Genomic DNA, 25,139 nt, shown 5'->3' with positions numbered 1-25,139 from the left:
TTTTTGTTGGTTGGTTGGTTGGTTGGTTTGTCCCTGCACTGATTTTTATTTCCTTCTGTTTAATGCAAGGGAGCAGATTCCATGGCCCAGGGCACCAGCCACCGTCAAAAAGCCCAGCAAGTGCAGGCCCTGGAGCTTCTATGCTTTCCAGGACTAGAAGTTTCTCAGACAACTCAAAAAGTTCAGCAGCAGGGAAGCCAGAAGCAGCGAGGCAGGGTGAGGCCAGAGTGACTGGGAAGTGCTTGGGACATGGAAACTCTGTAATAAAGGAAAGAGAAGTGGTCTTATTGTTTTCTCTTCTTGGTCTATAAAATATTCCACTAACTCTCTGTCTCCTCTCCCTCTTCTTCCAGGTTTGAACAATACCAACAGGTAGGTCTAAGCTTTGTGATTGTCACATTTTCCATCTTGAAATGCCCCACAAGAAAAGAATGATGTCATCAAGAAATGCATTGAGTTTTCAAGTTGTGGTACAGGGAGAATTGACTGTGTGGGGTGTTCTTTTGTTTGTGTTTTGCTCTGTTCTCCTTTTGTAATATGCCATCCAGTTCTACATCAGGGTTATCATTGGTTTTGAGACTCTTGAAAGCTCCGTGCCACCCTCTGTCTCAGTATCCTCCCGGTACCTTTCCAGGTTAGCCATGTTCAGGAAGGCGAGAATCCCCCCACTCACCCAGGCAATGCTCATGAGCTGCCTCCTGTCCTGTATGTGGACTGCGAGTGCAGTCTACTGTAGAGAAGGGCTTCAAACATTCACAAATACCTAATTACAACTGTGGTCCCTCTGGGAGGAAGAATGACAGAGAGATGCTAATTTGGATTTCAGGGCCAGCAATGCCCTTTCTGAAAACTTCATATTCTAGCTCGGACCTGTGAAGTATAATATTAGCACATGAAGAAAAGTTCAGGAAAAACATGTTCCAAACAGAGGGTCCAACATGTGTGAAAACTCTTGAGGTGAGAGGTGGGCTATGGGGCCCCCAAAGAAGACCTGTGTGGCTGCAGCCTAAACAGTGTCTTGAGAGGGTCCTAAGACAGTGCTCTCTTCGGGGAATTGTATGAGGCTTAGTTTTATTCTTTTGGCAGTGCTTGCTAGGCAAGTACACTGAGCTGTGTCCCTGGCCCCCAGTTTTATTCTTAATAGAGTGGAAAGCTGTTGGGAAACCCTTGAGCTTCAGGTGACACAATTCGATTAATGTTTTTAAAAGATTGACTACAGTTGCTCTGTGGAACTGGATTGGAGAAGGGCTATGTGGACAAGGAGAACCAACTGGGTGGTTTGAACTTAGGGCACCAAGGAGAATAGAAATGTAGATAAAATAGGCTCTGGATGGAGGCACAGGACAGGGACGGGTCAAGAATGGCTGCAGTGCTGTGTCTTGGCAAAGTGAATAAACTGCAAAGAAATGTTTTTGCTCTTAATTGCCCCTAATTAGTGGTCTTTTGTGATCCTGGAATCTGGCTTATAATGAGTGATGCTTGTGGATAACCAAATGATGATTCTGTCCCTCCTGTTCCTCCCCACTTCTAACCCCACTGCCACCACACAGGTCATTTGGGAGAAGAGCAGAGGTCCCCAGTTCAGATGTCAGGAAGGAGGTGACCAATGGAGACTCAAAGGGGCCGAAACTCGACAGCCTTGAGACTGCAGCTGCAAGTAATAACTGCTCCAGCCCCCAGGGAGGACAGTCCCCCATCTGCACCTCAAACAGCCAGCCACAGCCCCTGCAGGAGCCCAAGGTGATGCTGACTGGGGTCTCACCTAGAATCCCCATACCTCCTCCCCTCTCTTTAGTCCCCTCTGTCTAGTCCAAAATACCTCCTTTCTCCTCATAATATTCTCCAGTTCCTTCTGTTTACCACAGACCCCTGTCCTGCAGAAGACTTCCAGCTCCATCACCCTGCAAGCCACAAAAGTCCAGCCGGAACAAAGAGCACCAATCATGGGAACCCTGTCTCCTAGGGAAGAGATGAGTCCATCTGTTTCCCAGCCAGCCACCCTTTCCACAGGACTATTGGACCTGGGAAGCCCAGAAGTTGTGAGCAAGCTTGCTACCAGGAAAATCCCCATGGAGAGCCAGAGCCATTCAGCATGGCCCAAGTTTGAGAGTAAGCCCCAAAGCCAGGAAGTCAGTGAAGACCAAGCAGTCAAATTTAGGTGTGAGGGTGAGTAGAGCTGATCAAGGTTACTGGTCCCCAAATGTAGTCCCTTGGCGGCCAGTTCCTTCCTTCAGCATGCAGCTGGTCTGTACTTCCTATATCCACCCATCCCCTTGGATTAGGTGCCCCAGGAAGCCAGAGGTCTTCCCTTCAGGAAGGACTCAGTTTACAAACATCTTTTATTTTAGAGAGATAGCCAATGTTGGTCTATTGTTGCTTGCAACATAGAGCATAAGCCCTAGGCCCTAATTCTGACTACCCTAGGTGAACAAAACTCTTCTCCTCCTCCTCATCAAAACAGTAAACAGTAGGTCTCCTCTTTCCTTCCTTCCTGGCTTTGGCTGACCAGGAGACCTGGCCCATCACTCCTGCATTTCTCCTCCACAAGGACCCTGACTATCTCAAGACGTTGGAACTTTATGGAACCTAGGGTTAGGAGTAAGGAAACAGGCTTAGAAGTGGGAAGGCCATCCCACCATCCCAGTCTAAGCTCTTCCTTTGGAGTCAGGCTTTCCTCACCCTGCCCCACAGTGTGTTTTTGCGGTAGGCTCATGTTCTTCACCTGTCCCTGTAGTTTCATGGATCCCAAAGCCTGAAGTCACCTGGTTCCTGGAAGACGTTCCAGTGAGCAGACAAGAAGGCACCATTGAGATTTATGAAGATAACGGGTCCCATTTCCTCTGCCTGCTGAGAGCTCAGACCAAGGACAGTGGGAAGTACAGCTGCACAGCCTCCAATAGCCAAGGCCAGGTGTCCTGCAGCTGGACCCTTCTAGTGAAAAGTGAGTACATTCCTCCAGGTCCCCCTGGATCCTCAGCAGGAGGACTATTCATGGGTGCTTCACAGATTGCAGATGGTTCATCTCCTGTAGCCCTACACCCAGGCCTGAGTGTAAACAGCTCCACCCACGTGCTGAGGCCAAATATATTGCTCTCCATCAGTGATTCTTTTTATTTTAATAAATTTTTTATTTGTTCTAATTAGTTACACATGACCGTAGAATGCACTTTGACACATCATACATACATGGAGTATAACTTCTCATTTGTCTAGTTGTAGAGTTACATGGGTCATGAAATCATACATGCACATAGGGTAATAATGTCCAGCTCACTCTACTATCATTTCTATCCTTAAACCACCTCCCCGCTCTTTAGTCCCCTCTGTCTAGTCCAAAATACCTCCTTTCTCCTCACTCCCCCTATTGTGAATTAGCATCTTTATATCAGAGAAAACATTTGGCTTTTGGTTCTTTGGGATTGGCTTACTTTTCTTAGCATAATATTCTCCAATTCCATCCATTTACCGGCAAATGTCACAATTTCATTCTTCTGTAAGGCTGAGTAATATTCCAGTGTGTGTGTGTGTGTGTGTGTGTGTGTGTGTGTGTGTGTGTAATTTTCTTTATCCATTCATCTGTTGAAGGGCACCTACATTGGTTCAATGGTTTAGCTATTGTGAATTGAGCTGCTATAAACATTGATGTGGCTGCATCACTGCAGTATGCTGATTTTAATTTTTTTCCCAACAGTGATTCTTAATCAGGGGTGCACATCAGGATCACCTCAAAATAAGCATGCCCAACCCCACTCCCAACCTAGCTGAGTGCTACCTCTTTTAGGTTTCTCAGCTGTCCAAGTAGTGCCATGACTCAATATTCGTGACCTCAGAGCACCAAGTATTCACTAAATGTACAGATTTAGGGAAATGTGAGATGATGTGGGATCCCACATCTTTTATGTTTATTATAATATCTGATTATTAAAGTAATACATGCTAATTTTGGGGCATTTAAACCACATATAATCTTATGACTTCAAAATGAATATTGTTTTTTGAACAAAATCAGCTCTGTGCTATTAGTATGCTATCTTCTATCCTAGTTTGCTCATGTAACAAACATCTTTATTATTTAATATTCTGTTATTATTATTATTTCTATATTATTTAATTATTTATGCTTTCAAGCATGATTTATGAATGGAGATATAATATTGTTGAATTTTTCAAATCAGTTATTTCTATTTTTTACTATGATAAATAGGATTGGGGGTAGAGTGCTTACCTAGCATGGATGAGGCCCTTGGTTCAATCCCTAGCACTATAAGTAAAAGAAAACAAAACAAAACTATGATAAATATTCTTTTTTTTTTTAAAGAGAGAGAGAGAGAGAGAGAGAGAGAGAGATTTTTTTAATATTTATTTATGTTTTTTAGTTTTCGGCGGACACAGCATCTTTGTTTTTGTATGTGGTGCTGAGGATCAAACCCAGCCGCACGCATGCCAGGCGAGCGCGCTACCGCTTGAGCCACATCCCCAGCCCTGATAAATATTCTAATACCCACTTATCTTTCTATAAAATCTCCCCTTAACTATAAATGCATACTGTGGGGCCTAGACCCCTGGAATACCATTGAGAACTGATTAAACAATACCACAGGAGTAGAATCAGCAAGCTGCAGGCTATTGGAAACTCTATGGACAAATAACCATTGCCCATTCTTTTCAACAAAGAAAGTGTATGCAAAACAAGGGAGAAGAGAGACGGGGAGGAGGAACAAGCTATAGGAAATTCAGATTAGAAGATATGAAAGTGGGCTGGGGTTGTGGCTCAGTGGTAGAGCGCTTGCCTAGCATGTGTGAGACACTGGGTTCCAGTCTTAGCGCCACTTATAAATAAATAAATGTCCATCAATAACTAATAAAATATTTTTTTAAAAAAGAAGAAGATACAAAAGTGACATAGCTAATTATAATTTATGGACCTTATATGAATCCTGGCTGAAACAATTAAGAGATTATAAGGGGGCTGGGCTGTAGCTCAGTGGCGGAGCGCTTGCCTAGCACGTGTGAGGCACTGGTTCAATCCTTAGCACCACATAAAAATAAAATAAAGGCATGCTGTTCATCTACAACTACAAAAAAAATTTTTAAATGATTATGAGACCACCAGCAAAAATTTAAATATCGACAAGATTCTTTGATATAAAAGAACTCTATTTTAAGTAGTGGTGATCTCATGGTTTTTTTTTAAGTTCAAACATTGTAGAGATACAAACTGAGTTATTATTAGTGAAATAATGATTTTTGATATTTGCCTTGGAAATAATCCACATTTGAGGCATTGACAGGGTTATCAATGAAGCAATATCAGTACATATAAATGAAAAATTTAAAGAAAGATGTGCAGAGGGATTCACTATGTCATTTTCTCTACAATGTTTCTTGTGCATTTTTAATTTCCATGACAAATGCCCTAGTATAACACCCTAGAATACCAGGCTACCTTTGTCAACTCTTGTGGTGAAATGTGTTCAAGATAACACTACTAATGAAAAAGAGCAAAGTGCAAGCTGCACATATCATATGTCATTTGTGTTAAAGGAAAAAAAGATCTACGTATGTACATGCAAAAGATGCCTTTATGTATCATAAAACATTTCTGGAAGGTCACACAAATGGCCCCTAAGACAGGGAGACCCATGGGAAAGAGTTGGAGGGGATTTTGCTGTTGGTTCCCTTCTTAACTGGGATTCTAGCTGCGCTGGTTCATTCCTTTGCAAGAGGTATCCCCCATTCCAGGTGGGAGTGCCTGGAGGCGAGCTCACAGGTCAGAGTTCAGCCTCATCATCCTGGCCAGGGCTCTGTGTCTGGGCAGGGGACAGACATGAGGTGTCAGGTTCACCAAAGGTTAATGATATTACCCAGAGAGCCTGTTTATTCTATGCCTTCATCTTTCTGTGAGTTTATCTAAATCTTGCAAGAGACAGTTTCTAGCCTGTTCCCATCTTGGGGCAATTCACCTCAGTCTGGCTCCCTATCTTATTTTGTTTTCTGTGGCAGCTTTACTGAGGTATATTTATATAACATAAAAGCCATCCTTTAAAAATGTGTAATTAACTGAGTTTTAATATATCCAGAGTTGTGTGGCTGTCACCACATCTAATTTTAGAACACTTTCTCCTGTCTGCTATTAGACACTATTTGTTTTCCCATTCCCCCACTAATTTACTTCCTGTCTCTATGGATTTGCTTGTTCTGAACATTTCATATAAACAGAATCATACAATATGTGATCTTTTGTGACTGGCTTCTTTCTCTAGGCAGAATGACTTCAAGGTTCAGGTATATTATAGCCCATGCCAGTAGCTTCATTCATCTTCGTGGCTGAATAACATTCCATGTATGGGGATAGCATGTTTTGTTTACCCACTCATCCACTCCATGGATACCTATTTTTAATATCTATTTTTAATGCCTGTTTTTAATTTTGAGGGTATATACCTATAAGTGCAATTGTTGGGTCATGTGGTAATACCTTTTGAGGGACTGACAGATTGTTGTCCACAGTGGCTGCACCATTTTACATCCCACCAGCAGTGTACAAGTGTTCCAGTTTCTCCACAGTCTCACCAACACTTGATATTCTCTACTTTTTAATTACAGCCTCCCACGGTCATCTCCTTGTGATTTTGGTTTGCATTTCCCTGATGACTTGTGATGCTGAGCATTATTTTATGTGCTTATCGTCTTCTTTGGGGAAATACATGTCCTATCCATTTTTTAACTAGGTCATTTTAAAATTATTTTTTTATTTTGTATATTCTTCAAGATAGTAGACCTTATTCTGATCCATTCTGAACAGGTTTTCGGGACATATGACCTGATATCTATGCAGGACAAATATGCCTGAGATGGAAACAATCAGAGGGTCATCCTTGTCCTCAATTATCGTTGGCATTTTTCAGGATATTTTTTATGGTGTCAACTTGACTCTCCCTTTTGAATCTTTGTGGGTATGAGCCTAAGAGGGAAGAGAAACCCCTTTCTCAGGTTTTCTGTTGCAACTGGCTCCATGCCTAGCTTCATTCTGAAGCAGCATTCTGGGGATATGGGGCCACCAGCCAAATAAGACTTTTTTTTTAAAGAGCATGTGGAAGGAGCTACAAAAGCCCCCTTTCTGGTCTTGCCTGGGATTTTTATCAATAAAAGATGTTTGTTCACTTTCTATTTCTTCCTTTGGACAGAAACAGGTAGTGTTTCCTAAATGCATCTCCCTCCTTACTTCCAAATAGGTCTGTTTTTTTTTGCTTTGGGATTTCCGATGGAGGAAAAAGATCCACTCTTATTGTTGTGTTTTAAGAGTTCTTTATATATTCTGGATACAAGTCCCTTACCAGATATATGATCTGTAATTATTTTCTCCCATTTTGTAAAGTTTGGATTATTAGTCAGATTTTAATTGCTGTGACAAAATATCTGAGATAAAACAATTTAAGTAAATGTTTATTTGGCTCATGATTCAGTTTCAGAGGTTTTAGTTCATGATCAGTGGCTCCATTTTGCTTATGGATTTGTGATGAGACAATATATGATGGTAGAAATGTGTGGAGGAAGAAATTGCTTACCTCATAGCAGCTGGGAGGCAAAGAAAAAATAGGGAATGGCCAGGGTCCCAGTATCATTTGGATATTTGCTGGACATTTCTCCAGCAACTTAACTTCCTCCCATTAGGCCCCACCTCCTAAATTCTACCCCTCCCCCAGTAGCACCATGGACTGGAAACCAAACTTTCAACACATGGTCTTTGGGAGAAATTCCAGATCCAAACTATAGCATGGGATTTACTTGTCATATGTGGCCACTAAAGTCTCTGCTAGTTGCTTAGTGATTGGTAAATAATTGGATAGAAGTTCCTTAAATACCTTAAGCCAGCATGTCTCCAGCCCTCTCCGAGGGCTTCTGTGTGTGTTGGGGCATATCTTCAGTGCTCTAGCTGGCATGCTACAGTTCTGCCTTCGCCTTTACTTCCTGCATTCTCAGAGACTTTGGGTCAGCCAGAGGTGACAGTAGGGCCACCTCAGGTCTTTCCTGGGCATGTGCACAGCCCTGCACCTGCATGTGGCCTTCTAGGCTCCCAGGGGTATGTCAGAATTTTTCAAAGCCCAGTTTTTTCTTTTAAGATTTTTGGTCAGACTTCTTAGCCCCATCTGACATTGCTGCCTGAGTAGTTGTGATGTCAAGCCATTGTCATTGATTGTTTTGTACAAACACACTGAGATAGCATTGTTGACATAGATCAAGCTCTGAGTCAGTTCAAATAAGGACAGTCCTGAAAATGCAGCCCTGGAAGGAGCCAGACCTGTCCAACAGTGGTGGTTCTCTTTGGAATGAGGTTTTTCAGGAGCTCTGACCCCATTCTGTCCCCGCTAGGTGGCTGGTTTTTACAGACACCCTAGTTGCTGCTGGTTTTCAAAGCTGCCACAAACCTTGCTGTTCTTACTGAGATTTAGATGGAGTTGGGGGTGGCGGTTTGGTTCTAGTATTCATTTGTTTGTTCATAAATGAATGCTCCTCAGAAAGTTGCAAGCCTTTGGTTAATCTCCAGAATTCTGGAAAAATTTATTTAGACTCTCTGTGCTAGTATTCTCACTGCTTTTATGCTTTACTCTGCCATTCCAGAAGTGCTTCGCGGCCCCCTGTCTTGTCCTACAACTTCTCCAGCCTCCATAAGGGCTGGTTCACTCTCGACAGTTTACCAAGATGCAGGTCATATGACATGTGCTCTGTTAGCATCTACTACCAACACCCTTCCTCCCTCCCTCCTTCCCCCCTCCTTCTTTCTTTCCTTCCTTCCTTCCTTCTTCCTCTCACTGCAGGAAAGCTGTTTCCCCTACCCAGACCTCTTCCTGTCCCTTCCCTCTATGAAGGTCTTACTTAACCACAATTTCCTCTGCCTTCCTTTTGCCTCTCTTTTCTCCCTCCAGGCATGCCCTTTGTCTTCCCTGTGCAGAAAAGAAAAGAAACCCTTTGCTCTGCTTGACGACCTCAAACACTCTCTTTCACCCTCAAACTATACTTGCTCTCCAAGTAGTGGAGTTCTGTGCACAGCTTCCTTTTGATGATAGTAATAAACACCCACTGAGGATGCTCTGTGGGCCAGGCTTTGTGCTAATGCTGTACTTGGGTTATTTCATTTAATTAGTCCAAAAGTCTTAAGAGAAAATTATAGTTACACCCATTTTCCTGAGGGTACTAAACTGCAGTGAGGTTAAATGACTTGTCCAGGGTCAAATGCCTTACAGAAGATGGCATATTCTAACCCTAGTTGTCCTGGCACCAAAGCCCATCACCTTTTTGATGACTCCTGAGGCATTCCTCAAGTGAGGGAATTTGACACTGACTGGGGGAGGGTAGAGATGGGGCCTCCCTACACCTCTTGGGTTGTCTGTCTGTCCCTTCCTCTGTGCTGAGCCTGCCCAGAGGCACTGTCATTCTGTCTTGTCGGCTGCTCTTCCACTGCCTAACCTTCCCTTAGGGTCTAGAGGACAAGGTGTGGCTGTAGAGTCAGAGAGCCGGCTCTGAAACCTGCCCCACCTTGGACTTGACTATGGGAAATGATGAACTGCACCTCTAAAGTGAGCTAAAGATGGCAGCCTTGGCTGTATCTTCACAGTCACATCTAGAAGAGTGCCTGGCACATAGTAGGCTCTCTATTACTTCTTTTCTTGTCCACAATCTGCTGTGATGTAATATGGCTTTCCCCTCATCTCCGCATTGAACAGTCTCTGCTGAAAAGCACCAGGGATATGTCTTCTCATCACTGAATCCAGCCACGCTTTCTCACCCCTCAGCCATCTTGACCCATTGCACCATGTTCTAATTGGTGTAAAGTAAATGATCTGTTCCTACTTTTCTTAATTAAAGGCCCCAAACCTTTAAGTGTTTTAAACCCTCAAGTGTTTCCCAGTTCATTGATATAGAAGCCTTCTGGAAAGTTCAGCTTAGAGGTTCTCCAAAAATAGAATGTACATAAGAATCAATGCATATTTCCAGGTCCCAGCAGTTCTGAATCCTTATTCAGACCACACTTGGAAAACTAAAACACATGTCAGTCTTTGTCATTTGATTCATTCCTGGAATTGGAAAAAATAGTAATCATAATTTAAAATTGAAATAGCTTCACTGTAGGCATCTGGTCTCCACAAGTAAAAATCTATCAAGACTTTGTAATCACTATAGGACATTAGGAGAATATGTCCCCAGGACAGCAAAGGTCAAGACCAGACAGGAGCTGCCTGAGTCAGAGGAGAGAGAGCAGGCAGGGCCAGGTCCTGAGCACCCCAGATCTAAGGTGCTTTGTGCCTGTGAAAAACCCCTGGCCATCCCCCTGCTTGGGACTCAGGTGTCTGGTGCTGCTGTTTCCAAAGTGTGAAGGTAGACAGGATATAGCCAATATTCCAATCATGCCCAGTGTCCAGGGCAGCATGGCATCTGCCTGTGAGACTTGGGGTGCCAATGATCAGTTACAAGAGTGGGCAAACTGTGATCTGAGATGTTCTGTCTATTCTTTGCCCCCCCAGGGTTGGTTACAATGGGGGAGGCCCCCTCATTCTCCGGTGTCTTAAAGGACTGCACTGTTGTCGAGGGCCAGGATTTTGTGCTGCAGTGCTCCGTACAGGGGAACCCAGTGCCCCAGATCACTTGGCTACTCAATGGTGAGTCTCCGGTTCCCAGCCCCATGAGCCCTTGAGCCCTGCTTTGAATTCTCAGTTCTCCCTCTGTACCATTTGCCCCCTGGAAGCCTAGGGTATGGAGAGAACTCAGAAAGTGAGTCTAGTACCCAGTGACTAGGCAAGTTTCTCCCCTGCCAGAGCCTGAGTTCCTCATTAGCACAGTGGGAACAATGCTATTGTCCTTGGAGGGGATGGTTGTGAAATTAAAGGAGTCCATGTATGTGAAGTGGTTAATGAGGTGCCTGGCACATGGGTGCACACACAATTTAATTTCTTTCCCAACAGTCAGACCTATCAGAGTTCCTTGGTAAATATTTGTTGAGTCAATATACAAACAATAAATGAATAAACTAGTAGCCACACCAGAAGTTGTTGTGGGAGCTTGCCTTTTATTTAGTGGCTGGTGGTTCTGGTTCTTTTTTTTTAAATATTTTTTCAGTTGTCAATGGATCTTTATTTTATGTTATTTCTATGTGGTACTGAGAATCGAACCCAGTGTCTCACACATGCTAGGCAGGTGTGCTACCACTGAGCCACAACCCCACCCCGTAGTTCTTTCTAATGTTAATTTTAGTTCTATAGAGACATGCAATTTTTTTCAAGTAAGGTTCTTTAAAAAAATTAATCACCGTATATTATCATCCTTTTGTTTTTAAAAAGGCCTTCTAATTTCAAAGGTATGGAAGAACTCTGATTTTATAACTGAGAACAAATCCATTAATGAGTGAGACTGGGTAGGGCCTGCTTTGGGGAGATACAGAGAGTCAGGAGGCATGGGCATTGGCCTTCCCCACCACAGAGTGGTCTGGAGGCCTGAAACACCCCAACTTTACACCTCTGAGTATTGACTCTTTTAGTTATGGGAATCTGGGGAAAACAGAAGGTTTGGGGTCTCTACTAGCTCTTGCCTTTGGTAAAATAGGCTCCTTAAGAGGCAACACCCATCCCCTGTGCACCCAATTGTGTCTATGTTATGACACATGGCCTGGGAACCTTCCATGTTGGTAGAGTTTGCTCATGCTTTGCTAGAAAGTATCTTTGAAAAAGTGCCATGTACTCTTCCCATATGAAGTCAGCTTGGTCAGATAAGAGAACTAAGGTCTGCCATCCCTCCTCCCACACCTCACCTAAATACAGAAATCCTGTGGGGCCCTCTGACTGGAAGGACACCACCTCCTTGAGGCTAGAACAGAATATGGACATAAGGACTAAACTTCTACCTGGTGCAAAGTCTAGAACAAGGGTCAATAAACATATTATCTCAAGGACCAGATAGTAAGTATTTTCAGCTTTTTGAGCCATACAACCTGTATGAGCACTAGACTCTGCTGTTGCAGCATAAAAACAGTATAGATGCTGTATGAGTGTGGCTGTGTTGCATTATAACTTTATGGACAATGAAATGGGAATTTCAGGTCATTTTCATGAGAGGAATTTTTATTTCATTTTTTTCAACCATTAAAAATATGTAAAAGCTATTCTTAATTTACAGGCTGTACAAAATAGGCCACGGGTCAGATTTGGCCCATGGACTGTAATTTATGGAACCCCTGGTTTACACCTCTCAGGAATGAATTTAGTGAATCTTGGTATTTCCACACTCTTACCACTAGGGGGAGATTGTGCTCAAGTTGGGTTTCTTGACTGTGAACTACTTCCTGTCCAACTCCCCCCAAGTCAAGTCTCATGACTCCCCATTCTGACTCCCTAAGCTAACAGCTCCCTGTTTGTGGGACCAAAATGGGTTTGCTGAAGTAAAAAGAGAGCTCTTACAATGCTTGTCTGCACATTTGGACAGTGGAGGCTTTCCTTAACTGCAGTAAGGAAAGTGTTAGCAATCTCAAGGAAGAGGTTTTAGGGGGCGTCATTAACACCAAAAAAAAAAAAAAAAAAAAAACCCAAAAAACCAAAAAAAAAAAAAAAAAACAAATAAATAATAAAGCAAAGAGCAGTGTTTAATCCACTCAGTGGCAGGGTCCCAGCCCCTGCCTTTCCCACCAGCCCCACTCATATGAGGGTTGGGAAGATTCTCTTTCCTCCAGCCCCGTGGCAGGCTGGGCAGTCTCTTTGCCAAACCATCATGGAGACATGAAGTGTTGCTATGTGCAAGAAGAAAACATTGCATTACAGGGAAAGCATTTCTTTCTGTACTTTTTCCCCACCCCCTGCAGCCACCCCCAATTTTATGAAGTGTAAACCAGGACTCTGAGGCCTGGCAAGGAAAGGAACTGACAGTTGCTTCCTATATAGCAGATGGACACATTCCTGCTCTAAGGCCAGAATCCTCAGTAATGAGATTTTTTTTTTTTCCTGGAAATTAAAGGTTACATCCTGGAATGATAAAGTCCCAGGACATACAGTATAAAGGAAACTACTGAAGTTCATTGCATGTACTCCTGTCTCCACACAGGACTTTGTGTAAAGTGACATGAATAAAGGGCTTCTCAAAGAAGGTTTTAGTTCCCCATATTTATCTTTTCATAAATGCTAAAATGCACCTAATTCCACAGAAGAAATGAACCTAATTGCTACATTAGAGTGGGGATACAGAATTGCTTTCTGATAAATATCAGCAGTGGGAAATTCAGTCATTATTTCTGGAGACATCTAAAAGGAACTGGGAGCCACGTGCTCTGTCTAGGCGAGGTCTGCTCTGAGCCTGGGCTATGGGCCAAATGACCCTGTAAGATCCCTTCCAGGCGCAGAATGCTGTGAAGTGGACAGTATGGAATGGGGACTATTAACTTAGCACAGAATGCCCAGAACTGTGTCCCTTTCCCTTCTGCCCTCCTAATTCCTCCAGAATCTCTTTCCCCTGTCTTTCCAAGTCCAGGCTTGCCCTCCCTGGGCTGGGCCAGCCCCAATGTCATGACAGCAGCAGCCCTGCTGAGGACAGGTGCTCTCTGGTCTGAGCTTCCTGTGCTTCCCTCCACAGGGCAGCCCATCCAGTATGCTCACTCCACCTGCAAGGCCGGCGTGGCTGAGCTCAACGTCCTGGATGCCCTGCCAGAGGACAATGGCACCTACACCTGTCTGGCCGAAAACTCCTTAGGACAAGTGTCTTGCAGCGCCAAGGTCACCGTCCATGGTAGGAGCCTACAGACACCTTTCCTGCAGACATGTCTGCTCTGGAGGAAGGACACTTTTGTAGAAAATAGTATTACTGGCCCACATCAGGGAGCAGAGGTACAGATGACATTGCTGCACCCCACTCCTGATCAGCAGTGGCTACCAAAGCACAGGCTGCCAGAACCTCCTAGGCTCAGAGGAGGGATTCAAGCGACAGCTCTAAACCTGAAGTCAGGCAGGTGGAGGAGATGGGCTCCAGGGACTCACGTGACTGGGGTGTGTGCCAGTGGGAGGAGCCAATCTCCCGCCCCTTCACCCCGTCAGAGCCAGGGGAAATGCAGGGGAAAGAGACAGGGGCTCCCCTGGATTCAGAAGCTCCAGATCTGGTAGGAGGAGAACTACACTCTCCAAGAAGGCTTAGGAGGAGTACCACATATCCCCTGAGCATGTAGGGGTCTCACAAATGACCCACTGTGTCCTGGGGACACTAGGTAACAGAGTGTGGGTATTGAGGCCTCTAGAGGGTTGCAGGTTGTCCCCTTCTCCTTCTGCCTCTGCTCTTCCTCAGCACCCCAGACTTGTTTTTATGTGTCACCAGCCTGTGTCCAGTAATCTGATTATCACAGTCATTCATTGATTGGGCAAGCACTTAGTCCCCAGGAATCACAGGGAGCCATAGACTCAAGACTGAGCTGTGTGGGCTGTGGAATCAGGCATGGTGACAGTTCCCGGGCAGGTGCTTCTTGAGTCCAGGGCCTTCAGGTAAGCCAATTTCCTCTCTCACCTGGGGCCTGTGCCCCCAGTGCCTGAGCATAACTGGGTTCTCCGGGTGCTTGGGCTGGCTGAGTGTGTCTTCCCTACCAGGCTAGCAGGGCACCATGCCTCCTCCTTTGTCCCCAAAAGCTCAGGCCTCTCAGGAAAGCCCCCTATAATGTAAGTAGAGAGCTGCAAGGCTGCAGGTGATGGTTTTACAGAAAAGGGAAAAGGGGGGAAATGTTTGTAGCCTACTATTTCACTTCACCTCTGTCACTCACTGAGACTGGTGGCTCCGGGGCTGGGGTGCTGTCTGTTTTACACAGAAGAGTCTGGAGGTCTTTCTCATTAAGCCAGGGTCACTCTGCCAAGTGCAGCACACTGGCAAGTAAAGCTGGCCTTCTGAGCCCAGGTCCTGGGACATAAGCCCAGGCTATTCTATTCAGGCCCTTTTTTGGCATGTGCTTCCCCTATCCCAAAGCAGCACTGTCTATCCCTTATGGACAAAGGAACCCACAACCATGGAGAATGTGGCTGATGCTGACTCTGTGAGGCTGTCCGCCCGGAGTGGACCTGATTTCTCTGAAGAAATGCTTCGGCACAGAGTCACTGGTGAACTGCCCCTTCCTTCTAGGAAGCCTTCTCCATGCAGGTCAGGGCTGCCACGGGCCCTGGGAGTTTCCCAGCCAAAATCCTGGTGGACACATTTCTCCCAGTTATCCTCATAGTTCTAATTTCATGGCTCACAGGGGCCTTGGGAGATTGTGGCATGAGATTTTTGAGGGAGCAAGCATGGCTCAGAGCCTGGTCTCCAGGGGCCAGGGGAACAGCTCTTCCCTCCCACCAGCTGCCTTTTCTCAGCGGTCCGTGTGGCACATCCCAAGTCTATAAAGGGCCAGAGAACAGCACAAAATGGGCCAGGCAGCTCTGCCTTCTCCCTTCTGAGATTCTACTCACCAGCCTCAGCCAACCGCCAGCTAATCCAGGGCCTGTCCTGGGTTGTCTGTGTTTAGATTGGATTAGAGAGACGCAGCTGAGCTATGGGTATACAGAGGTGGGGTCTCCGGATGAGGGGCAGGAACTCTTTGGGGGCTATTCTGACTCCTGGGTCTTTGCGGGGAGAATGGGGTGGGGAGCGAATGATCGCCCATCCATGTGTGTTTTAAAGTAGGAAGAGAGGTCTCGGCAAGGACCCTGCCAGTCCCCTCAGGTTTGTTCTAAGTGCAGCTTGCGTGAGTGAGAACCCTCTGGTGGGGGATTTACGGGCCTGTCAAGGCCAAACAGAGGCTCAGATACCATAAATGGTGAACAAGGCTGAGACACAGCCTTGTGCTCATGCCCAGCAGCCTTTGGGCTGTCTCTGCACAGGGTTGGACAGGGCAAACCTGGCACAGTGACACGGCTGGCAGTGCCCCAAGGCACTCAGGGGGCTTGGGTCTGCGTCCTGCAACATCCTCAGCTGTGAAGGAGTTCTTGTTTTCTTGGCAGCTCCTTTGGCTCCAGGTCCTCTGGGGACCAGTGGAGGCCCTTGTTTCCTACTGCCTTGACTGCTGCTCCAGTGTCTCCTGTAGCTGCCTAGGCCTCACTCTGTCACCCCCATTATGGCACCCATTAATGGGGGATTGTATAGATGTGGCACTGGCTGCCTGATGTGATCCCTGCTCAGCACTTACTAGCCCTGATGCCTGGGTGTGAGCCAGGCCTCGTTTTCCTCTTCTGTGAAATGGGGATTCACGTGGTCACTCATGGTACCGTGAGGATTAAACAAATGAATACATTTAGTGTCTCTAGAACACAGGAAGTGCTAATTATGTGCTGCTATGACAAATGTCCCAACTCTTAAACAAGATAAAAATATTCTGGGGAGTGCTTTTACCAAAAGGTGGGCTTGCTACAGTATTGTCTGGAAAAGAGAGGAGTGAATCAGAGAAGGGAGGTGCTGAGGTTGTGACCTAAAGCCATGGACTCCTGTGCCTCATCCCAAGGTCTGTGGTCACAAGATGGCGCCATTCAGCAGGGTTTCTCCCTCCAGTTGCCTTTCCTCAGAGAGGAGCCAGTTCTGGGGGCAGCTCTGCAGGAGACAAGCTCCATCTGAGAGTTTAGCAGATGTCATGCTGAACGCCAGATGTGGGCACTCTTTCTCACCTCTTTATCCTTTTGCCAAGGTTTTGCAATCACCCAGAGTCTGTGGCATTTTCTGAGGCCACTCTGTGCCCTCTCTCCTCCTCTGTTGCTCTCTTCTCCCCAAAGCTCCACAAATGTCAAGTTCTCTGGAAGCCGGTCCTGATCTCTCCAGAATTGGTTCTCTGAACACCCTGGACTCTCTTATCATGCTTATTTATCAACAAATCTTTATTTATGCCAGGCATTGTACTAGAGAAACTACAATAAGCAGCTCAGACAAGGACCCTGCCTTCGTGGTTCTTATGTTCTGGAGGGGACAGTCAACACCTGGTTTAATTTCAAATCCTGGAAAGTCCTGTTAAGAAAACAAGTGAGGGGACTGGGTGTGTGGCTCAGTGGTAGAGCGCTTGCCTAGCACATGTGAAACACTGGGATTGATCCTCAGCACCACATAAAAATAAATAAATACAATAATGATATTATGTCCCTCTACATTAAAAAAAATAAAATAAAACAAACAGCATGAGAATAGGGGAGGGCAGTGGGAGGGGTACAATTTTAGTTGTGAGGTAAAGGAAGCTTCAGAGACTTGGAAAAGGGTGCCCACATGCAAAGGCCCTGAGTCAGGAGCAAGGTGACAGCACAGGCCAGTGTGGCCTGTGCCAAGTGAGCCAGTGGCAGAGTGGCAGAACCTGAGTTCACAGAAAGAAGCAGGGTGCATCATACAGAGCCTCTAGGGGTAGGTAGAAGTGGTTTTTCCAAATATGAAATCTGACAGTAATTGCTTATTCCTTGTCTATTCTACCCCTGCAGGGAGGGCCCAGGTCTTCCCTACGGTGCAGAACAGGGCCTGCCTCATGAAAGGTGATCAATGACCCACCAAGAGGATGAGCCTGTCAGGGGCCTTCCCTCAGTTTCTCGCTTTTCTGGGTGCCTGGTGCTCACTGGGGTGTGCAGGAGATCCACAAGTAGTTTTATTTTTTTAAATATATTTTTTAGTTGTAGATGGACACAATACTTTTATTTTATTTCTTTATTTTTATGTGGTGCTGAGGCTTGAACTCACATGTGCTAGGCAAGTGCACTACCTCTGAGCCATAACTCCAGTCCCACTACTAGCTTTTGAGGATCCTCAACAAATATGCCTTCTTTCCTCCCTGCAGACAGGGGGAGGAAAAGTCCCCAATATTAACCAGGTGATAGTCTTCCCTCTTAACCTCAGATAAAGCATAATGAGTGATTAACCCAGGAAGTGATTAACTGTAGCGCCCAGGAAGATCTGAAATAGAGAAGGAATTCACTGTTTGGGGGTAATGGCCGGGGGTGCTTCTTAGGGGAGAATATTTTAAGTTTATTTTACCCTGGAGCATCTTTCCTAAAATTCCTAAATGACTCGATTTATTAATAATCTGCTAATTGTACCCCGTTTTGACATAGTTTCTCTGTCTAACGATTTGTTTATTTAACCAAAGGCCTACTGGGGCCTATTAGAGGCACCTAAGGACATAAAGTGTGAATAAGCTTTTAAACAGATGATCTCTAAAATAAGAAATAAAATTTAGTCAGCGTATTCATTAGAGTATTTGTTGTGAGGAAGAGCCCCTAAGAAAGAAGGCACACCCCAGTGAAGACAGCCATTCACTTCACACTCAAAACATCAGAGGCGCAGTTATTTTAGATTGATACCAGGCACCCTGTGAGGCCACTCTTCCCAAGTTGTGCACAGGTTGGACACAAACTGGCGTCAGGCATGACCCTGCCTTCTGTGAGCTAAAAATATTGACAACTTTTTAAATAGTCATATAGGCTAAAGAGAAATTTACTGAAAGAGAAAGATAAACATTGGTTTTAACTTGTCTTTGTTTTAATATATCAAGAACCTTAGTCCACCCAGAACATCTGCCAACAAGCCCTTTAAGCTCTAAGAAGGCAAACACTTAATTAAATGTTAAATCAACGTGCAACCAATATTTTAGTTTTGTAGAGGTTGAGTCCAGAATAGGATATGTATAGTATGTGGGTCCTTCACGTTCTAGAAGAATTGTGAGGGTGGAGATATGCACATTTGTGTACATATCATAGAACTGGAGCCTCATTTTACTAACTGGACAATTATCGAGATAGTATCTGTCTACTTCTACAGCCCATAAAAAGTCATACCTACCATTTCCTTACTTGGAGACCTTGGTCAAGAATGGCATCCAGGGCTAGGGTGTAGCTCAGTAGGGTGTTGCCTAGCAGATGTGAGGTCCTGGGTTCCATCCCTATCACTGCAAAAACAAAACAAAATAATAATAATAGTAATAATTTTTTTAAAAAAAGAATGCCATCAGAATCACAGCATTCTCTTCCTAGTAGCACAGTGTGTCCCATGTTGGGACAGTGTGATGGGGAGTGTGGTTTCCAGGCACTCGTTGGCTGGGGACATTGGGTGGCTTGGATGCTGTACCTTTCTGTTTAGAGTTTGATTATAACTTCTAAGACTGTAAGAAGGCTGTGGTTGCAATGATCCCTGCCTCCCATCTAGCAGCCCTATCATTACTGGTTACAGATCTTTTTCAGGATGTCACAAGTCATGTTCCTTTCATTCTTTGCCTTGCACACATCCCTTCCCATTTGCTTAAGTTCTGGAGAAGCCAGTAGGAGGAATGCCAAAAGAGATCCAAGCTATGGGAGGAAGAATCCTTTATAATGCTGTGAAAGTAGCCCTTTTGCTGACTTTACAAGAAGATTCTATTTGGTTTGGAGACTGACTTTTGTTGAAAGGGAGTTCAAAAGCCTCCCTGGGGATCTTCAGCTTACAAATGCCCTGGAGATGGGAATGGGCTGGGCTGCCCTTCAGCTGGGCAAAAGGAGCCCTCCTTTTATGACTCCCCCAGTGTTAATCCTGGAATTTAGGAGAAGGAGGAGGTTGAGCCCCCATCCCTGGACATGCTGGATTATGAGCACCAAATAAAGGAAGAGGGGAGGATGGCTTCTGCAGTGCCCCCTCAGTTGATGATTTATTGAATTTCCATAGAATAGCAGGGTTTGGAGCAAATCAGATCTGCTTTTGGAATGGTATTTTGCATTGTGATAGCTAAGGAAAATAGCTCATGTTCAAAGCCAAAAGAAAATCTTTTGTAGATCCAAGATAAAGACAAACATGCATTGAATGTAAACTTGGATCAAAAATGTGGGGTTTCCAAAAGTAGCAGATGACCAGCAAAAGTTGGCCAGCAATAAATAAATAAATAAATAAATAAATAAATAAATAAATAAATAAATAAATAAAATGCTATTAAGGGGAAATTCAGATCCAAGTTGTTTTTCCTGCTGAACTCAGAAAAGGCAGGGTCCTGAAGGGAAGAACAAGGAGAATTATTATGTACAGGAAGACAATGAGATCACAGCCAGCCACCAGAGCAAAGGCTGAAAAAGGTTGTTAATGTCAAGTCCAAGAGGAACTGAAGACCTTGATCAAGCCTGAGGGGTTTGAGGAACAGGTTATTCAGGTTATCATATCAGATTTAGTACAAAAGGTAGCCAATTGCTCCCATTCTGTGGGTATTTAACTCTTTCTCTAAAAAAAGAGTTTTGCAAAATGTTACATTGTGTTTGTTTCCAAACTAAAACCACTATCTATTCATGTTTCTAAGAAGAAATATTGCTTCAATAGAAAAAGTCTAATTGTCCAGAAAAAAACTGACTTGTTTCATTTAATTCCCATAACATTTCCACTTTACACTTTTGAATTAACTCTGCAAGTGAGGAAAACTGATGCACAGAAAGGTTAAGTCAGCTATCCACAGTAGCCCAGCCAATAAGCAGCAGATCTTGGCTCCTACAGCTTCTGCACATGTCCTTTCTGCTTTGCTGCTCTGGGGCCCTAAGTCATTCATTTGATGCTATGGTTCACTAGAACAAGAATTTAATGCTTAATATCAAGATTAGGAACTGTCTTCAAAAACCACTTCCAGTGGACTGGGGATGTAGCTCAGTTGGTAGGGTGCTTGCCTTGAATGCACAAGGCCCTGGTTCAATCCCCAGCACCAGAAAGAAAAAAAAAAAAACTTCCAGTGAGTCAAAAATTAAAGCAAAATTAGTAAGAAGGAAAAAATGTGGGTCAGTAAGATGATGAAGATGGGCCTGTGTGTATGTGTGGGGGTGAGTCCATTTCTGTTGGTCTCCCTCCCTGGTCCTTCCCTCCCCTTGTCCCCTCCCTTTCTCCTTTCTTTTCTCTCTGCTGCCTATTCTGCCCTTTACCCTACTTCCTTCCTTTTCTCAAGTGGTTCTAACAGTGTTGGTCTATGTGGCATGGTTTTCACTTGTCCGTGAACTTCTTAATAAGCAGTTTGTTCTTCATCTTAATTCTTGTCACTTCCCATGGAGGACAGGCCTGATCCTCTTCCCTTCTCTCAAAATTGAACAGTGGCAGTTCATTTAATGACCGAGGCAGCCAGTGAGTGCCTGGAGAGTCATTGGTCAATACCAAACCAGAGCAACAGATAAATCAGTTTACATCCGGGACCCTAGACCCGTAAGCCAAGGAGGCAACAGCTCCTCTGGATCCTAGGAAGAAGGCCCTCCCTGAGCTTGCTCTCAGCAGAGAGCAGGAAGCACAGCTGTGGGAAAGGCCTGGGGTATATTTAGTCTGGCTTTGTTGGGGCTGAGTAGCACATCTGTCCTAGGTCCCAGTGACCTCTCCCTTGGTACTGTGGCCAGTGCCTGCTGCCTTCCCCCACTGAAATGAAGAAGGCTTAGCTCCCTGGGCTGGTGCTGCTGGGGGCTCTCACCTCTGACTCTGGCCCTCCCTCCCCATCCTCAAGCCAGGTTGGGTAAGGACTGCCCCAGAGAAGCCAGTCTCTGGGCCAACTGATGGCACTGGGTGTGAACACAAGCAATGACAGAAGGCTCCTGGAAGAATTTAAGAGACCTGCCTGTGTTCCCAGTAAATAGAGGGAAGGCACCCAGACCAGGACGCGGCCAGCTGTACCCTCAGCCCTGGGGGCCCTCAGCACAGCCTGCTTCCTTCTCTGAGTCTCAACTCTCCCCTGGGGACATGGGAACATAATCAGCCCCATGCCACACAGGGCATCACCAGTGACACTGGGTGAGCTGTGAACACACTTTTGAAGCACAAAGCACTGGGCTTTGTAAAGAATTGTTATCATTTCATCTCAGTGGCAACTATTAATTCCTTTTCTGCCCTATTAAAAGTAAATGTCCTAGTTTGGGGGATTTTTCTCATAGTTTATTGTCAGGTTGAGGTTGCCCAATTAAAAACGTCAGTAGGTTAGGTAAGTGAAAACACATTTATTTTTATACTTGTGTGCCAGGTATTTGTTCTAGCTGTTTTACATGTTGTTCCTTGTAGTCACCTAAGAGCTCTGCTGTTCTGTCATGTAGAAAGCATGCATTACATTTATCAGCATTGCACTGTCATTGGTAATTGATGATAACCGCATGATCAATTTAGACGACAGGACACTGAGGCCTGGTGGGGGAACTTGCTGCAGCTCACACGGCTAGAGCCAAGAGTTAAGAATGCCAGTCTCCATCTGTCTCTTCTCATTTGATGAAGTCCACGCAAGAGTGAGCATAAACTGATGCAGAGCCTATGGGCCACACATGAGCTGGGATGATTTGTTTGGCTTTGGAATGAAATGGAATATACACACACGTTGCCCTTTTTGCCTGGCTTTGCTCTGCTCTGCTTTGTTTTTCTTGGTTGTCAAGAGCCTAGCGTGTGGGCCACTGATGGTGCATTTGTCCTCGGTGGCACTGTGAGTGCTCACTGTGGGCCACTGGGGAAGGCTGGTTCCCTTTAGAGATATCCCTTGTCATCAGAAGGCCTGGCTGTGAGCTCTAGGTCTATCGTACTGGCTCTGTGACCCTGGACAAGTCACTTCCCCTAAGCATGTTCTGGTCTCACTAACAATGAAATAGGGTGATGGGCTGGGACTGGGGTTCTAGAAGTCTGGTAGGGCTTTTCTTAGGCTGCATGAAGAAAGCCACTTGCCTAGAACCCAAGATTCTCCCTGGCTCCTTAATCCCAGTGCCGGGAGTGGAGGGAGCTGGCTGGTTTTCTCACCCTGTTGTTGAATGCTCAGGAAGATGCAGCCATTCACCAGCCTGAATCCGTGGTCACCACACCATGGTGACTCAGCCTGCACATGCTGGGGGTAATCAACACAATCAGGAGCCCCCCACTGCAGCCTGGGAACAGGGAACAGGTCCACTCTGAATAATTGCTCCCAGTCATGTCATTCTTCCTCAGGGCTTCGGGGAAGAAAGAGCAGGGTCAGAGGCAGTGGTGACCCTGGCTTTAAATGCCTGCCTGGGTCCTTTCCCACAAAGTCACTCTCACTCGTCTCCCAGGGAGATGCAGTGAAAGTTGGTTCTCAGTTTACTTTGAGCTATCTCCCAGGGTATTTTTAAGCTTCACGTTTGTATTCCTCTCAGTACTTGCCTCAGGTCACATAAAAATGAGTCAGTAATCCTTGGGTGAGGTCCCAGGCTCTGATTGGTTCTTTTGCTGCTGATAAGCCCTGCAACTAATTGAGTCCAGGTGGGTGGGCTTGAGTTGGTTCTCATTACAGGCTCCATATGCCCCAATAACAAATGCTCGTGGTCCCCAACTTAAGATGGCTCAACTTCATGATGGTGTGAAAGCAGTGTGCCTTCAGCAGAAATCACACTTCAGAATGCGAATTTTGAACTTGGATCTGGGCCAGTGATATGTAATATAATACTCTTGAGATTTGGGGCAGCAGCAGCGGGCTGCAGGTACCTGTAAGCCCCATGTTCGTGAAAAGCTGATGCTCCAGAGTGGACTGTGTTGCTAAGCTAGGATGCTCGAGAATTTAGTGCATTGAATGCATTTTCAACTTAGGATATTTTCAGCTTCTGACGAGTTTATGGGATGTAAGCCAAGGAGCATCTGTAGTTGCACACGGTATTTTCTCATACCATCTCCAGAGCTCCCTGGAACCCTGAGGATACTATCCCCAGAGACAGTTAAGGAAGCCAAACTTCAGACAGAGGACAGGACTTGCCCAGGCCAGGATCTGGCACCACATCCTAGGTTTCGGCACCGCACTATCTCTCCTCTCCATAGATGCAGGCGGACATACCAGCTTTGGGAGAACCCAGTCCTGAGGTGCCACATGTAGAGGCAGTTCCCAGGCCACCCTCTCACACATACTTCTCAGCTCCAGAGGTGGCTCAGGAAGGTGCAGATTAGGTTTTTAAACCCAGTGGCTGAGGCCCACAGGGTGACTTAGCTTTGCTGACGCCCTCAGCCAGAAAACAGGCAGTGAGAAGAGCCAGGAGAGGGCAGGGTCACTGGACTGGGCAGGGCAGTCGAGCAGACTGCCACTGGCTGGAAGGAGAGCAGGCAGGAGTTTGGGATGTTCCTGCAGCACCCAGGAATTCAAGCCCATCTGCAGGGAGCTCTGTGATGCTAGGGACTCGGGCTCAGACTTGGGCAGAGAGGCAGGAACAGGGAGTACTCCCGAGAGGCAAAAACATTTTGTCCTCAAGCCTTCTCAGTCTGTTCAAGACAGGAAATTCCTAAATTCTCCTGAGGCAGTCAGCTTTCCCCACCACTGCAGCCCAGTAGGGGAAATAAAATAGATCTATGCATTTCCAATACTGGGCCCCCAATCCCTCTCCCAGGATCTTTGGCCAAGGCCCCTTGGCTGCCCTCTATCAGAGATGGATGCCTGAGTTGCAGGCATGGGGCGAGCAGCAGTTGCCTGAGAGCCCCAACTTGTCAGCAGAGACCATGGGTCTCACCTGTCTCAGCCACTCTTGTCCTCCTGCTCCTTGCCCTCCCACCAGCACCCGCTCTAGGGGAAACTTTCAGCCTCTCTCCTCCCACAGGCCCAGAGGCTAGGCCCACAGAGCTTTGCAATGGCCTGAGTTCATTTTCATTGGCTGCTGATAAAAATTCAGTAGCAAGTTTGGAGTTAGGTCTTGCCCAGGTGGGAAAAGCACACTGGAAACTGTCCCCAGGGCTCTAGGCTTCCTGAAGAACATCTGTTTTTTGTGGCCCCAAAGCCTTGCTCCCAAAGTCTTGGATTTTTAGAGATCTCCTAGCTGTATTAGTTTGTGTTCTGTGACTATAACAAAACAGAGGAAGCTGGGTAACTTGTAAAAAAAAATGAGATTTACTTTGGCGCCTGGTTCTGGAGATCTAAAAGCATGGCACCGCCTCTATTCCCTTCTGGTGAGGACCTTGTGTTGCTTTATATAATGGCCAAAAATCAGGAAGGAGAAACTAGTGAGAAAGATGGAGGGAGGTTCCAGGCTGCTTTAGAAAGGTCTTCTCTCCTGCTAACTAATTCAATCCTGTGAGAGACAACTCACTGCTGTGGGAACCAATCCCGATTGAGAGAACCTTACCTAGCCCCTTGAGAAAGATGTTAATCCATTCATAAGGTCAGTGTCCCTATGATTTTTTTTTTAAAGAGAGAGTGAGAGAGGGAGAGAGAGAGAGAATTTTAATATTTATTTTTTAGTTATTGGCGGACA

At 45.5% G+C, this 25,139-nt stretch overlaps 1 protein-coding gene across 1 annotated transcript in view; it reads left to right on the top strand.

Moving 5' to 3' along the window:
* The window catches only part of MYLK (myosin light chain kinase), a 168,126-nt gene that overhangs the window by 50,542 nt on the left and 92,445 nt on the right, over window positions 1–25,139 (top strand). The window contains exons 6-12 of the mRNA XM_081301752.1: window positions 70–216; window positions 354–372; window positions 1,551–1,740; window positions 1,866–2,166; window positions 2,735–2,941; window positions 10,524–10,658; window positions 13,612–13,764. Coding sequence (XP_081157878.1) covers window positions 70–216; window positions 354–372; window positions 1,551–1,740; window positions 1,866–2,166; window positions 2,735–2,941; window positions 10,524–10,658; window positions 13,612–13,764 — 1,152 coding nt within the window. The remainder of the gene's footprint in view (window positions 1–69; window positions 217–353; window positions 373–1,550; window positions 1,741–1,865; window positions 2,167–2,734; window positions 2,942–10,523; window positions 10,659–13,611; window positions 13,765–25,139) is intronic.

Source organism: Spermophilus citellus, assembly GCF_964194105.1.
Source record: "Spermophilus citellus genome assembly, chromosome: 7".
Lineage (NCBI taxonomy): Eukaryota > Metazoa > Chordata > Mammalia > Rodentia > Sciuridae > Spermophilus > Spermophilus citellus.
Note: the sequence above shows the minus strand (reverse complement) of the source record. Positions and strands in the feature narration are given on the sequence as shown.